At 47.1% G+C, this 15,465-nt stretch overlaps 2 protein-coding genes across 2 annotated transcripts in view; both read left to right on the top strand.

Moving 5' to 3' along the window:
• TADA1 (transcriptional adaptor 1) overlaps positions 1–8,151 on the top strand; it is a 47,344-nt gene extending 39,193 nt beyond the window's left edge. Inside the window, exons 9-10 of the transcript XR_009724203.1 lie at positions 6,604–6,660; positions 8,084–8,151. The gene's annotated coding sequence lies outside the window, so the exon portion shown is untranslated. The remainder of the gene's footprint in view (positions 1–6,603; positions 6,661–8,083) is intronic.
• TNFSF4 (TNF superfamily member 4) lies at positions 2,475–8,604 on the top strand. Its single transcript, XM_061345504.1, has 3 exons — positions 2,475–2,897; positions 6,606–6,660; positions 8,084–8,604. Exons 1-3 carry the CDS (start codon positions 2,700–2,702, stop codon positions 8,452–8,454), a joined length of 624 nt encoding a protein of 207 aa, XP_061201488.1. The 5' UTR covers positions 2,475–2,699; the 3' UTR covers positions 8,455–8,604.
• The last annotated feature ends 6,861 nt before the right edge of the window (positions 8,605–15,465 follow it).

The following is a 15,465-nucleotide window of genomic DNA, read 5'->3' on the forward strand; positions in this document are numbered from 1 at the left end:
AATATGGGTGGGCTCGTTGGTGGGCTGTCCCAGACCTGCAGCTGACTACCTCTGCAGTCACTGGCTGGCAGCTTTTGCTACAGGTAGGATAGCAGGGATGGGGCAGCCCTGGCTGCAGAGCCCTCCTCCTTGTCTGCAGCTTCAGCTGTGGGACTGCAAAGCGATGGGGGTCTGGGGACACTTCCCCTGACACATCTCCATAGTAGCATGGACTTCTGGACATGAGGAGGCACTTGCTCAGGTGTTGTGCAGCTCAGACAGCCCCCCTGAGCCTATTTCACCTTTCCTGTGGCACTGGGAGAGCTGGATCCGAGCTTCTTGGCCACCGCTGCCTTCAATCTGCACTGCCGGAAGCCAAGACCCGCCATTCATGGGGGAACGATCCAGTGCTGGATCTGTTGCCCACAGGGAAGCTGCTCTGAAGCTAAATCTGAGATTTCCTTGACTCCAGAGCCTCTGTGAGCTCCCCCCACACCACCAACCCCTTTATGGTTGGACACCAGAGCTGAGAGTAGAGTGATTGTTTTTCTGGGGATTTTTTTAAGCAAGCACCTAGACATAGCAGGACACTGTAGATCCACTGGAGCAAACAATCTCCTTCTCCACTTTCCCCCAACCTTAGCAGGACTCTGGAGCATCCCAAGGTATTGCTTCACTCCTCTGCAGGGCTTAGGCATGGCTGATGTTGAAGTTGGTGCAGGGCCACTTGGGCTCCCAGGCACTGCTAGGTGTCAAAGTCCTTCCTGCCTCCAGACTCACACTCTAAATCAGAGGGAACTGCCCAGAGGCAGCACAAACTTTCTTTGTTGCAGCTCCATTCATGTTTCTGGACAATTAAGGAGGGTTAGGCTTATTCGTGGGGTCTCTTATTGGGCCAGCATGCCCTGGTGAGTGACTGCTGCTGAAAGTGGGGTGAGAGTTTCCACACACTCAAGAGCCAATAGAAAATGTGAAAACTGAACCTTCCTCAGTAAGGTTCTGTGACTTCTGGTTTGCTCTTGAGACACCAGAGTGTGTTCCTGACTCAATTCACCAGCTACCAGCAACTCAAGATTAGTTTTTAAGAACAAGGGTGCCCAGCATGGGACGTCCTCAGGACAGGTTGCTTGCCCAGCTGCTGTACTCCCCCTTTCATTTGGTTTATGTTTATAGGAAATATCCCTGCCTAGATGGAAAACCACATGAAATAACTTTACTCTTGTTTCCTCTGCTTGCAGAGTACATTCTTGTCAGGACATGTGCCTTGTGACAGGTTGAGAGAGCACATTTTTGGGAAGAGAAACTTTCTGACAGTTCATCCCTCAAAGACAGACAGACAATGACACTCCAATGGGCTCACCAGGAGGAGGCAGCGCCTGACTTCAGTCATGATGAGCTAATTTACAACAGAAAAAAATCTGGCTAAAAGAGCAATGGAAAGAGCAGTGCTGGACTGCCCCTCAAAAGGATGCAAAGCCTGTCATCCAAAACAACCCAGGAGATGGTCCCTGCTGCAGGTGGAGACCTCATAGCATCCTTCCAGTATCTGAACGGGGCCTATAGGGATGCTAGGGATGGACTCTTCATTAGGGATTGTGGTGATAGGAGAAGAGCTAATGGGTTCAAACTTAAACAGGGGAAGTTTAGATTGGATATAAGGAAGAAATTCTTTCCTGTTAGGGTGGTGAGGCACTGGAATGGGTTGCCCAGGGAGGTTGTGAATGCTCCATCCCTGGCTGTGTTCAAGGCCAGGTTGGACAAGGCCTTGGGTGACATGGTTTAGTGTGAGGTGTCCCTGCCTGTGGCAGGGGGGTTGGAACTTGATGATCTGAAGGTCCTTTCCAACCCTATCTATTCTGTGATTCTATGATTTAGCAGCTCCATGTGTCACGAGCAAATGTCACAAGGAGACCAAGTGAAGGGGGAGGTGCTGGCGTGGCAAGAGACAGGCAATCCTCTTCCAGGGGGAAGCCTGGATGGCTGAGGGGGTCCTCTCCAAGTGCCTTCTTTGGACTACAGGTTTCAGTGTATGCAGAAAAGAATGTTCCCTGAGCAGTTCTCCATTTTCCCCTCTTAGGCTTTATGCATCTTCCCCTGGCTTTAAAGCGAGAAGATGAAAATGAAGAGGAATGGAGAAATGGAAAGGACATATTTTCTCTCAAATTCTTTATGCAGGCCACCTGTCCCACATCCCTTCCCATTGCTTCTTTAGAAAAAAGACATTTCAGCCACATCATATACCGCTAACAAGGGAGGGAGCCAGCTCTGTAAACCTTCCACTCAAGGCTGAACAGAGAGGTGAGAGCTTTTACTGACAAAAGACTGAGTAAAGACAAGCACCGTTTACCCAACTCGTTGCTATTGTTGGAAGAACCACGTATCAGGACCTCCACAGCTGAAGCTATGAAAGACATAAACACATCTACTTCAAAGGCCCTTACTCAAAACTGAACTGGGATGCAATAAATCAGCCCCCACATTCACACCAAAGAAAAAAGAAAGAAAGAAAGAAAGGAAGGAAGGAAGGGGAAAGTCAGATTAGTCACAAAGAAGTTTCCCCGCCTGTCTCTCTGTGCACTTAAAGCAGCCTTCTGAAGGCACTGTCTTCACTGCATCTCTGTCCCTGGGACAGGAGCACATAGCTCATTTGCCCCCTACTCTTCCAGACTCCTGCTGTGCTCTTGGCTCCTTCCGCAACAGTTGCTGGCAGTGCAGCTGAGATGGAAGCACAGACAAATGTAGAGCCAAGAAACCAAACCCAGATGGATCAGGAAAGGAAGCCTGCAGAGAATGAGTGGAAGAGCTGGCAAAGAGGGCAGGTTAGGAACACACTGCACCTTGTGTCTGCGACTGCTCAGTGGATTTTACTGCTTGCCTGCTTGATTTACCTTGCTATAGGTTCTCTGCAACCCTCAAAGGTAAGAGCTCATGTTCAGCCCATTGTCTGCTGGCCTGTAAAGCTTCGTATGGATTTTGTTTAATGCTGTCTTCTTTTCTTTCTTTTTTTTTTTTTTAAAGAAAACAAACCCCCAAACCATTTAGGTTTATCCCTATTTAACCCACAAGTTTTTAACCCTTTCCTTAATGATTTCAGCTCTTTCTTTTACATTTCCTGTCCTCAGAACAACATCCAATATTGCCCAGTGCAGGGCTTGGTGAAGGTGTCTGAAAGGGGGGTTGTTGATCCAGGAATGCTCTTTGCTCTGACCCCTGGGGGAGGGAAGTCTGCCTCCCTCTTGCTCCCTCCACTGCTTGCAGTGGCAATTGTGTATTTCCATTTAATTATGGAAATCTGGGTGGATGGCTTACTTTCAACAAGTGCATGTGGAAGAATCAGGATTTTATGACCAGGTTGCTCATAAACATACCCTGAATTTTTTAAATATACTATATGTACAGGCAGGATACTTGAAACTTGAAATGCTTTAGCAAAAACTGCAGCAAATACATTTGCTTTTTTCATGTGTTTGCAGGCTGCTGGATTGACAACAACCATTTGCTCCTATTTCAGTGCCACTTATGCACTAGCTACTTCTCCTACATTTTCTTCAGGAGCTATATACCACTTTAAAGCTTGTCTTTTGTCTTACCAGAGTTTGTTCTTTCCTCCCACTTAGAGTTGGCAGAGAAGCAAGCCAAAAATGTAACTGTGCAAGGGAGGGATGGCCTCATGCTCTGGGTCCTCTGCTGTTTAATGAAAACCCTTGTGTTCTGCACAAGTTTCCTTGACCTGAAACTCACAGTGCTTATTAATCTACAGAACGATGACCAGATAACCCTGAAAGATAGCACTTTTCTTCCAGCTTAGTCCTCCTTCTACTACTTTGGAAGCCAGAAGTTGCACTGGAAGCCAATGAGAAGGGCAAGCTACCAGACTGCTCAAGATGCAGAAACCTCTCCTGGTGTGTCATTCCTCATCCTGCTCTATCTCTCTTTTCTAAGAATGTTAATTCAAATCTTCCTTTGAGAGGAAGATGGCAGGGGCTGGCATTGCTGCCTGTAAGCATTACAAATCCAAGAGAGCGGCAGCTGAGGAGGGGACATGCCTGAAGTTCCCCTTCCTCAACACAAACAACCAAAAGAGGGTGCTTGAGGAGCACTGACTGCAGCACACGAAAAGTCCAGCCCTGGGACTGTTTACAGTTCCTGGACTTTGTAATTGTAAACACTTGCTAGCTGTGGGCTCAGAACTGGTTTCTGCTATTTTAAGCAGATGACCATGGTGTCCTGTTTTGACTGCACTGTGCTGTGCAGGAGCAGTCTTGCAGGCTGTATGCAGGGGTATCTCATTGCACTGCAATTACTGGGCTCAGTAGGACAACCATGAACCAACCATATGCATGTCTGTAGAAGAGGCAGCAGTACTAATCTGACTTGACTCTCATGGCAGTTTACGGTGATAGACTTTATGGAAGTAGGGGCACAGCAGCATCAGAGCAGCAGGTTGGGAGCCCAGACCATGCTTAACAAAAAGGGACAGTGATTTGGACTGTGTCATGATGCTGCCTGGTGAGCAAGCCTCAGCTGTGATTTCCAAATCAGCAAGTTTAAAAAAAGGTAGTGATAGTCTGCTCTTGTGTCTGCAAGGCTTTGTGAGCTCTCATCTGTGCTGCAGTTACCTCTTCTTGCCACACCAGCCGAGATCAGGCATGGCAAGCCACTCACAGGTACTATCAGGGGTGTGAAATCTCCCCCAATGGCAAATCGATGGGAGGTAACAGCCTTGAGCAGGTGTTGGGACTTCAGAAACTTCTAATGATCTGTTGCAGGGTGGTTTTGCGTGAACAGGGCAGGAAAAGGTGCAGGAGGAGTAACCGTGTAGAGGTTTGGTGTAGATAAGAAAGATATGCCCATAATCCTAATATCTCATGGTGTGAAAAAGGTACAACCCGCTTCCAATGCAGTCATCTGCAATCTGTGACTGACAGGGCATCGTGCATTATCTCAATGGACTGTTCAGTCAGAAAGGCTCACCTCTGTGCCTTCGACCCTCATGGCATCCTTTCCTGCATACCATAAGAAGACAGAACAGGGAAAGAGGGGCAACTAACCTTATTAATAGTTCACAGGTGTCCTTCCAGTCCTACAAATATGTTCTCTCCTTAGCAGAATTTACCAGTAGACAATGGAAAAGTGCTTTGAGCTCTCACAGTAACTGGCAGAGATGTGTAAACCAGTTATGTGCATTATTGACAATGGGGCTGATATCCTTAAAATTACTACAAGTTGGTCACCCAGCTTGCCTGTGTTTAATACACCGTGTCCATCAGTGGCCAGATTGGACAGGTTGTGGTGGGTGTTGTTTGACCTCAGAAGCTTGGCAGCCCTGTGCTTAGCTATCATCTTCCTGGGAAACTACCTGGAAATCCCGGCTGCCTGAGCCAGAGTGAAATGCTCGTGCACTTAGATGACTGGAAAAAGAGTAAGACTCAAGGTGCTGAGGCAATGAACAGCACCAGTAATGCTGAGGAGATAGTTCCACCAAAGCCAGCGTGCAGTAGAAACTTTCATTTGGTAGCTGAATCCAGCCTTGCCCGTGGAGCAAGCTGCAGAGCACCACTTGTGGGAACACTAGAGGGTGCCAGAGCAGACCTTTTCCACCACCACCGTCCCACATCCACCTCACCCTCCGACCCAAGGCAGCCCGATTCCAAAGTCATCTCCTGCTGCTTGCATTTACTGGGGCACAGCACTGAACCTTCAGGGCTGCATGACAGTGCTCACTCTCTATCTATTCCAACACTTTTCCAGTACTCAGAGTGAAAGGACTGCTCTGCTCCTGTAACACACGAGGCCAAATACATGAAAGTCAGCCCAACACACATCTTACTAGCTCGTATTCTCACTTAGGAAACATATGAAACAGGTAAAGAGAAGAACACAGAGCAGCAAACCCTAAATCTTTCACTCTTTAATCAGGCAAAATGCTGAAGACTTGTGGTTGTGAAGAGACTGCAGACTTGGGTCTCCTGTGGTTAAGATGAGAGATGGGTTTGAGATGCAAGTTCAGATTTAAGAAATCTAATTCAGAAGCTTGGTGTTTTGAGTATCTGATCAGGAAGATACGCACTTCTGTATTTGCATTCACATTTTCTGTTATAAAATGCAAATCAGTTTTCAATGCCTTAGTGCACTTCTAAGGGATCCACTAAGAGACACACACGCAGCAACAGCCTGTTCCAAAGTACAGGAATCACGAAGCCAGACCCACCTCTTGGTGCCCTGCTGGAGGAGGGTGAGGGAACAGGGACACATCTAGGTCCCAGCTCTGTAAACAGGCACCCCTGGCTGTATGTCAGACTCAGGGGGGTCATTCAGAAGAGGCTTTGCACCCCAAGGTCCTTCCTTGCTATTTGGTCTGGATCGATGTAGTTCACTTTGATGTTTTTCCAAACAGGAGCAACACTACCTGATGTGCTCTGGAGGGCTCAGCACTGGCTCTAAGTCGGGCTGGCTACAAACCCCTCTAAAATCATGCTTTATAATGACGATATAAGAACAAGCACAAAGCAGGTGCCAGGAGAGGCTGCACACAGAGGCATGGCTCTGGTCAGGAAACAAAAGTGGCAGCGGCAAGGGGTCGCTCGCATGGTGCGCTAACAGGGATTCCTCTTCTTTCTTTTCAGCCTTGGAGTCACCTTCACTTGGAAAAACTGCCGTGGACCCACATCCGGTACACAGGTGGGTGGCTGCATCCACGAGGGCTCCCAGAGCACTTCCTGTGAAAGGTTCCCCAGTACCTGGGGTGGCTCCTGGCTTCCCGCTCTGCCCCACACTGACCTGCAGTCCCCAGGCACCACCGGTTGCCCCTCAAATGCTGGAGGCTGTTAAGTGCTTTTCGTCACAGCAGAGGCTGTTTCTTCTGATAGAGGAAGGTGTCAGGAGAGCTGTCTCAGGGGAGAGGGGCTAAATGGGACCTGGTGCTGCAAGGTGCCAGAACCAAACAGAAGGGTTTTCCCAGAGTAGAAGACTGAAAATCCATGCGGATTTCTGCAGTCCTTACCTCCCTACTGAAACAAGCTTTACTCTGGGAAAGAATAAGAACAGTAGTTTTGAGAATTTTCTGAGCACACACAGGGTGCTTTTGGGGTATTTCTGACACAAATAAATGACTTCCTGGTTTATGAAAGTTGTAAATGATTTCCTGGGAAGAGTGAGCGAGCATACACATGGTAGCAGAAACAGCAGTGCTCTGTGTGCGACTGTATGGGATGCTCTGTCTGATGACACACCTCTACAACAGAAGCAGATACTACAGTTTTTAAATTGTACTAAAAAAATGTCGATATTGTTAATATTGGAAGGTACCAGTGGGTCTAACCTAATAGAATCCCAGGTTCTTAGTGAAATTTGCTCTCAGCTCGGAGGGGCTGTGCTGCTCACCAGGAGACCTTCTGGTCCTCTGGCCCTTGGGGTTTCAGCTGAAAGCCCAGGAGCACAGCAGGGAAACATTTCCAGCGTAGCCCTGGGAACTGTTACTGATAGTTCCAAGAGAGAGAAAACCTTTCATGCTAAGTTTGGTTTAATTTCTCCTGACTCTGCTCTGTATCCATTTGTTTCTTCCATTTCTGTCTCTACATTTCTCTTTATCCTGTCTTCCATTAAAAAAAAACAACAAAGCAACCAAACCCAGAGAAATGTTCGTTGTGTTATGTTACCGGCATCGCCACAGAAAGCGATCCTTCCAGTTCTGAACTCTTGCCACTGTTCTTACTTACTGTTTATTTACTTATTTACTTTATTTTCAGTTCTTTTTAAGTCTGTGCTTCCTAAACTCACAGAGATGCTTTACTTATTATTATTTTAATTAAGACATACAGTAAATAAACATGCATTAATATAAACTTGGAGGAATAATTCGTATAAACTGGAGTTGTAGTCTGAAGAGCCCAGCTTGCTCAGGAGTGGGAACCTGGAAATTTCCACTGTAGATGATGCCTGTTTAGAGCAGATGATACTTCAGCTTTGGTCTGCCCTATTCTCTAGTTCATTCTCTTCCTTTCCTATATTTTTCCACCCTTCCTGCAGTCAGTCTGTACAAAACAACCTATTTCCAAGAAGGCATTTGTCATCATGGGACCATCTTTACTTTCTTATGTTCCAGGAGAAAGCATCAAAGGAGTAGCCATGAATTTCACTACTCATGTAGGCACTATTCAGATCAAAAATGGTTCCATCATGATCAGCTGTGATGGCCTCTACTTAGTGTCCTTGAAGGGCTTTATCTTTTTTGCTGACTTGGAAGAGGGGGACTTGCGGAAGCTGACACTGCAGAAGACAGGCAAGAAAACCAGCAGGCCCCTCTGGGAGCAAACGGTACAGAAAAGGGACAATGAAGTAAATCTCACCACGGTGATCTTCTTGTTTGAGGAAGATTACATCACCCTGTGGACCAACTCCAGCGCCACCATCAGGGATTTGTCGTTTAGCCTTGTGTTACAAAGTCCCTTCAATTGCTCTCATCTTCGGCCATAGAAGATGAGAAGATACGAAATTTAACATGTAAAGTACAGCGTTTCCTACCAATCTGTTTGCCTGTGGGAGGCTTGGTCTCACTGGCTCTACTTGTACAGGCAGACAGCTCTAGCCTCCCTCATTAGGGCTGCAGAAAGCCTCAGCTGCAGTGCAAATGGGGTTTATAGAGTGCATGCCGTGCTCATCTCTTTGGAGCAATGTGCAGCTGTTTTGCTACCCAGGATGGATCTTTCTAGCTCTGGAGAAAGGACTGTGCAGAGCCCTTGAGGAGAACAGAAGTGAAAGCTGAAGAAAGTCACCTATGCTTAGCTCATATTCAGAGAAACCCTGCATTTCTGTTTACCTGACAGTATCTGTATATAGTACAAAAGCACTGTACATTTGCTAAAATAAAAGGCTGGTAAATCAGGAAGATACCTCAAGTGTCTTGAAGCCATTTGGAGAAGGAAGAGAACAGATCTGCTCAACATCTCTTTGCCTGGCAAGGCAAGAGACAGGCAAGAGGCAGCAAGGGAGTTCCTTTGCAGTCATCCAGATAAATCCTCTGACAGGTAAAGGCCATGAATGGAAGGTATTTTGAAATGACCTGACAGGACTGCACTGGACAGCAGAAATGCGGTTCCTGCAGTGACTATGAGGCTTTTAGCAGCAGCTTTTAAGAGCGGAGGCCCACTGGCTGTCCCAGCTATGCAGACTACTGAAACCTGACACGAGGGACTTCTGGTGGGACATTTACATCTTGAAACCAGCTCTCAGAGCTGTTAGACTGAAGAAGAATCTCCTTTGAGCACGCACACACACAGGCTGGCTTGACCCAAAAGTGATCCAGGCACATAAAAACAACCTCCGTGATGTGCCTGTGAACCCACATGCACCCTGCCTTAGCTTCTGTGGAAGTCACACTGCTGTCATTGATTTTGCGCTGCACAGCTCTTGTTAGTGCTTGTGGCTGCTGAGGACAAAACCTGCTCTGCCCTGTGCTGCAGCGAGCACATGAGCTGAGCACTGCCAGTGGCTTCTATTTTTGGTTGAAGTGGGGCAGATTTCAAATTGACTACCTGGCTCCCAGTGAACTCCAGCAACATTTCAGTATCTCGCTGCTGGCTGGACAATCCAAAGTATTTTGTAAAAAGTATTTATAATGTAAAAAATGTATTTATACTATAGGCATCAGAACATTACTTCGGATTTCTTAGAAACACTGGGGAAGGCTCAGGCTTTGGGTTGTCAGCACTAAGCTCCTCTTTGCAGATGCTCCCGATGCTGCGAAGTGGGGTGTTCCTGCTGCGCAGGCACCCTGCTCCTGCCCGCCTCAGCTCCCAGCCAACCCAGTCCTGGCTGAGCACTCCTGCAGGATAAGGTGCCAAAGGCAGCTAAGGCAATCTTCCAAGCCTTGGTGAGCTTTTCTGCATGCTTTACGCTATTGGTGGCAGGTTTTATGAACATCCCTCCCTGTGACCAGGCAGCAGCCAGAGGGGAAACCTCCACTGACTGAGTCAGTGTTCATGCTGTGCCAAGCAACAGCTTTTTCTCAGGACTGAGAAGCTGTGGGCTGACTTGCACCTACAGGATGTTTCTTCCCAGCTACAAGGGGCATTTTGGGCTTTTACCTCTGGCCATTCTGCCCACCAGTGGCATTAAAGGCAGTTGCATCCTGCCCCCAAGCTGGGGATTGTCACACTCCCCTGCTGAAGTAAGAATGTGTTTCCCCTCCTAAAATCTGATAAAACTTCTTTGTAACGTCTGGACTTGCAGGGACTGGTGAACTACACATTCACTGGGTTTGAGTAAACATTTTCACTCGTATGAAAACTATATGAAATTTTCACATATTTTCTTTTTTTACAGTTCAGCTACAGTTTCAGCTCTCCCCAGGTGTATGGGGTGTTTGTGCTTCTCAATGTGAACAGAGCAGGCTGTCAGCAGTGTGGACACGGGTGCACAGCAAGAATAGTTAAGCCTAAACAGCACAAATGGATTTGTACCTCAGAAGGGTGCACCCTTTCTTCTTGTTTAGAGCACGAAAGTGCATTTCACACACTGATTCCTCTGCTGTTTCAGGCTGAACTAGACTGACCTACATATATACATGTATATGCATGTCTTGAAATAAAGGTTGAAACAATTAAATTCCTGAGATTAGTTACTTGAGGGACTAACAACTGTCACCTGTAAGTTTCCATACCATCAGCTTCTGTTTATATCTGGTGACTCCTTCCTCCTTTTAACAAAGTTAAAAGTCTCTTTGGTATAAGAAACATGAATTTTTGTTATTGGGATTAAGGCCTTGTAGAAGCTCATAGATGGTGCTAAAGTCACATCTTACAGCTCTGTTCAACCAGGTCAGGGCACTGAGGTTTTAGGTCACTCCCTGATGCTAATTGCAGGGTGTTGAAGTGGGGCTGGACTAGACAGTTTCTGGAGACAATCCTTAACTCTACAGGGACACCATGTTCCCCTTCCTGTGCTTACCGCTACTGAAATGGGGCCTCATGGTCTGACCCTTACAGGGCTTTTAATGAGACCATTTCACAGAATACAGTAATCATCTGGGGATTACTGACTCCATGATCTTAAAGCAATCTTTGCCACTGCTGTCTTGTCTTTAACACACACTGCTGCCTAAACTACAGAGGTGGCTACTATGGATTTCTTCCGTTCTCCTCTTTCCCACCTCCCCACTTACATAAACAAGGGACAGGGTGACAAAGTTGATGTTGGTGCCACAGTCACTCTGGGGAAGAGGCTGGCCTCACTGCACCCATCAGAGATACGAGGCTCTTGCTCTCCAGCAGAGAAGAAACTACTGAAGGCAGTGCAGAGATGGGAGCTGCTTCTTGTTAAAAGCATGTAAGAGGAAATGATGGGAAGCATGTAATCTAAAATACATTCATGTACCTTCAAAAGTCATCTCCTTTTCTACCACAAATGGTTACCAGTAATGATAGATAATGAGTCTGTGGCTTTTAGATACCACTTATATTTCATCAGCCAGTTTGAGTCACAGCAATTGCCTGTTCACTCCACTACACAGAGAGCAAGAGAGCTGGAGTATGCTTAGAAAAGTGCAATCACTCCCACTACCATAAGGCTAGCAGAAAGAATAGGAATTTAGTTTTCATATTCAAGTACCAAAATGGGAAAGTATGACACAAAATCCAAAAATCTACCTCCCACAATAACTGGTTGAGAAGGTTTAACTTATTAGACTGTTCCCAGCAACATCCGTAACTTCAACCGTAGAGTTGTTCTCTGAGCTGACTGTTGGTTATTATTGCCCAAGGGATCCAGACCAGCCCCAGGAATGCTTGTTTCCAGCGATGTGGTACTCCACCAAGTAAAGCAAATGGAGTAACACCCACTGAGGACTGTGAGAAGGGGAGTTTGTATCAAGCCAGAAAGGGGCAGCTGCAGAAAGATTTATCATTTGCCATTTGCAGCACTGTATGCTCTAAGGCCAGGGAGGTTCAGAGAGCTTCTTTGCTTTTTGTTCTCTAAGCTGATGAGGAAGGATGTAAAGAGCAAGCAACCTGTACAAGCAGAGTGGAGGCTGAAGGCATGTCTCCCCATTAAGGTGCCAAGCAGTGAGCTCACTTGGTGGCAGCTGTTCAGCATCCCAGGGCAAAACATACCCTGCCAACACTTGTGCTGTGTGGAAGGGACTCACTCTGCTCATCACCGCACTAGGAAGCAGGAGCCTGAGGACTAGAAAACTCACAAGCCAAGGCTGACCTGTCTCAGAGGAGCTGAACATGAGGAAGGACGCAGGGCGGGAAGCCCAGGCAAGCACAGGGGTTGAGTTAGGACCAAGGAGAGTTAAGGAGAGACACAATGCTAGTAGCAGGTCCATAGATTGTACTTAGGGCTTTGAGACCACAGGTTAGACAGTGCTAAAGGAGTATTCTTCCTGTGAGCCCACGCTAAGGGAACGAGACCTCTGGAAACACCTAAACACAACTGCTGCCTCCTCAAACACCATTTCTGCCTCTTAATGTGAAGCCTTGCACAATTGCCTTTTTAAATATGACTGCTGGCACAAAGTGCTCTGTAATATTATTCACCTTTTAATGGGGCAAGGTTGTCCCCAGGGGATTACAACCTAGAACTGCTCACAAGCACAAACGGGCTACCATTCCTAGGCTTTCACTTTCTCCTCTGATTTGCTGAGGCTGGTAGCCCATGCTGCGCTTTGGTGGCCAGCCAAGGCACCAGGGTGTAGAGCTGGGCCTCTGGTGAAGGGGCTTGGGTAGTCCATCAGTGTTCAGAGTAAACAGAACAAGGTCTGGGACAAGACAAAACCTGACGTGGGCACAAATGTGCATCTCAAGATGTGCTTGGTTCTTTTTACAGGAAGTGTCTTTCCTAGAAACAGGGGCAGTGAGGATTCGCTTCCTTGCTGTTGCAGGTGCAGTCACATCCACCCATGCCTCTTGCCTGGGTTTGTGAGAAGAGCAGCATAAAAAGTAATAGCAGATGGAGCGAGCTAATCCTTCACTGACCACCCAGACTTTCCCAGATTTCTGCACACAGTTTGGACCAGACAAGCTGTGGCCGTCAGCAAGGACTATGCTGCAGCAGGGGACGGTCTGAGCTGAACACCAGGCACTGGTCTCAAGAAGCACACCATAAACCCTCCAAGGCTTCAGGTCAGTGCAACACTGCTGCATAAAGCAAGCTGTGTCAGAACTACAGAAGAGTCTGAATCAGTAACAAAAAACTGACCTTAGTGGAAACAATTCTGCATAATTAACATCTGCCCTGCTTCACATTACAAACACAGCTGATCAAATGGGCAGATATAGACAAAATAACCAAACACCAGCTCTGCAGCCACAATTAGATGCAGAGGTAGGCAAAGCATATGAACAGCAACAGAAGACTGGACAGCTAGCTGCCTGCAGCTAAAACCATTCACAGACAGCTAAAAGGAGGTAATTGACCAGCAGTAGCACAGGCCAAGGGCACCTGGGGGGAAAGGTCTAAAGAGTTTTCCAAGCAGATTGTGGCTTTGCCAAGAGACAAGTAGCTCCTCTGCATGTGTCAGGGTGCAAACTCTTGACCTGTGGTATTTTGGGTTGTTAGTACCCTGAGGCCAAGTGCTAATTCATACATAGTGTCAGGAGAGACTGTTACAAACTACTCCACAGCACACCAAGTGGTTGTAAAATCACATAGTTTTAAATAAGAATTATTTTTATTAAAAAAAATAAAAGTTAGATTAGCCAGACAATAGATTGATAAGTCACATAGCAGTAAGGAAAGAACACACTTTCTAAAGTAATGAAAGATGCCCAGATACTATATTGAGAGTCATCTGCATAAGCACATTGATTAATGTGCTTTTCTCAGCAGTGATGCCTTTGGCACTCCATGCTCTGAATGTCAGGCTCTTGGCCCCACAAGGACAACCTTGCTCCCCCTCTGCTAGTGATGGAGTGTTGGGTGCCTATGAAGCCCTGCAGAGGGCAATCCAGGCTGCCTTGCTCCCTCGCCTCTTTCTCCCCTAGGAAACTGGAGAAGGCCAAAAGGAAGCCATCATCTTTTCTTCCCCTCCCCAGACAGCTCCCAAGATCCCCACTGTCCACATGGGCTTCAGGGTGCCTGTCCTTTATATGCCAACACTATTGGAGACCAGTGTTCAGGTCCTACTAATTTGGAGGCCAGTCATCTCCATCCCAGACCATGGGATACTGCAGGCAAAGCCACATTGAAGCCATTCTCTTGCTACCTCTCTTTTCTCTTGCTACCTTGCTAACTTTCTCTCACCATTGTGGCCCTAAGCCAAGAGGTGTGAGTCATGAGAGGTTAGGACTGGAGTTCTGATCTCTGTTCCTGGGCCTGGTTTTGGTGCCTATCTAAAAAGGGCCTAAAGCAAAACTCATGAAGGAGTTCTACCCATCACAGACTTTTGGCTTGAATTGGGGTCCCTCTGGCTTATTCTTCCTCCTGTCTCATCCCCTTTTGCCTGGTGCACAAGCTCAACAAAAACATTGGAGCTGGATCTCATACAGCAATGAGAGAAGCCTCACACTGGATGCAAGTTTTCTCTCAGGCCGAACATCACCATGCAAAAGCAAGCACCAGCTGAGTTCTGATCATTGCCTGATCTTTCAGTCTTCCCTGGGGACAGAGGTTTAGGTGACTTCCCGCTGCTGTCCGCATCGCAACAGAACTTGGGTAGGTTGAGGAGAAATGGGTATTTTCTGAGAAACAAGACCTCATAGCAGCCTTCCAGTATTTGAAGAGGGCCTATAGGGATTCTGGGGATGGACTCTTCATTAGGGACTGTAGTGATAGGACAAGGGGTAATGGGTTCAAACTTAAACAGGGGAAGCTTAGATTGGATATAAGGAGGAAACCTTTTCCTGTTAGGGTGGTGAGGCACTGGAATGGGTTACTCAGGGAGGTTGAGAATGCTCCATCCCTGGCAGTGTTCAAGGCCAGGTTGGACGAAGCCTTGGGTGATACGGTTTGGAGCGAGGTGTCCCTGCCCATGGCAGGGGGTTGGAACTTGATGATCTTAAGGTCCTTTCCAACCCTAACTATTCTATGATTCTATGATTCTATGTTAGGATAAAAAAAAAATAGCTGCTCGAGGGGCTTCAGGTTGAATAGAGAGGTTCCTAAGTACAGTATGTCCCAATGAGCTTGGGCAGTCATGCATGAAAAAGATGCATGGGATGTCCCTACATTTATGAGGACTGGGTATCACCTGATGTGCTGGCAGGTGGTGTAAACACGATGAGTGGCAGCTCATGTGTGTGTGGGAAATATCTGGGTCTTGGTAAAGAAAACAAGCCCTGTGTGGATGTGGAGGAGGGAGCTCCCAAGTGATTGCCTCACAGCCGGAATGAGGGGGCATGTTGCAGCTCCTGGGCAGCTGGGATCTGTCAGCAACCTGCCCAATTCTGTGAGCCTGTAAAGAAAATGTCTCTTAGTCAAGAGGAACAGGAAAAGAGGTTTCTGTCCTTTTGCCAGGAGAAACTGGTAGGAGAGGCTCCTGGGAAAGGT

This window comes from Neopsephotus bourkii, unplaced genomic scaffold (assembly GCF_033783945.1).
Source record: "Neopsephotus bourkii isolate Nb327-2 ecotype Australia unplaced genomic scaffold, CSIRO-AGI_Nbou_v1 NB_234, whole genome shotgun sequence".
Classification (NCBI taxonomy): domain Eukaryota; kingdom Metazoa; phylum Chordata; class Aves; order Psittaciformes; family Psittacidae; genus Neopsephotus; species Neopsephotus bourkii.

Coding starts and splice junctions, on each gene's coding strand:
- TNFSF4 (XM_061345504.1), top strand. CDS start 2,700: ATGGAAGCACAGACAAATGTAGAGCCAAGAAACCAAACCCAGATGGAT. Junction 2,898..6,605: donor GTTCTCTGCAACCCTCAAAG/GTAAGAGCTCAT, acceptor CTTTCTTTTCAG/CCTTGGAGTCACCTTCACTT. Junction 6,661..8,083: donor GACCCACATCCGGTACACAG/GTGGGTGGCTGC, acceptor CTTATGTTCCAG/GAGAAAGCATCAAAGGAGTA.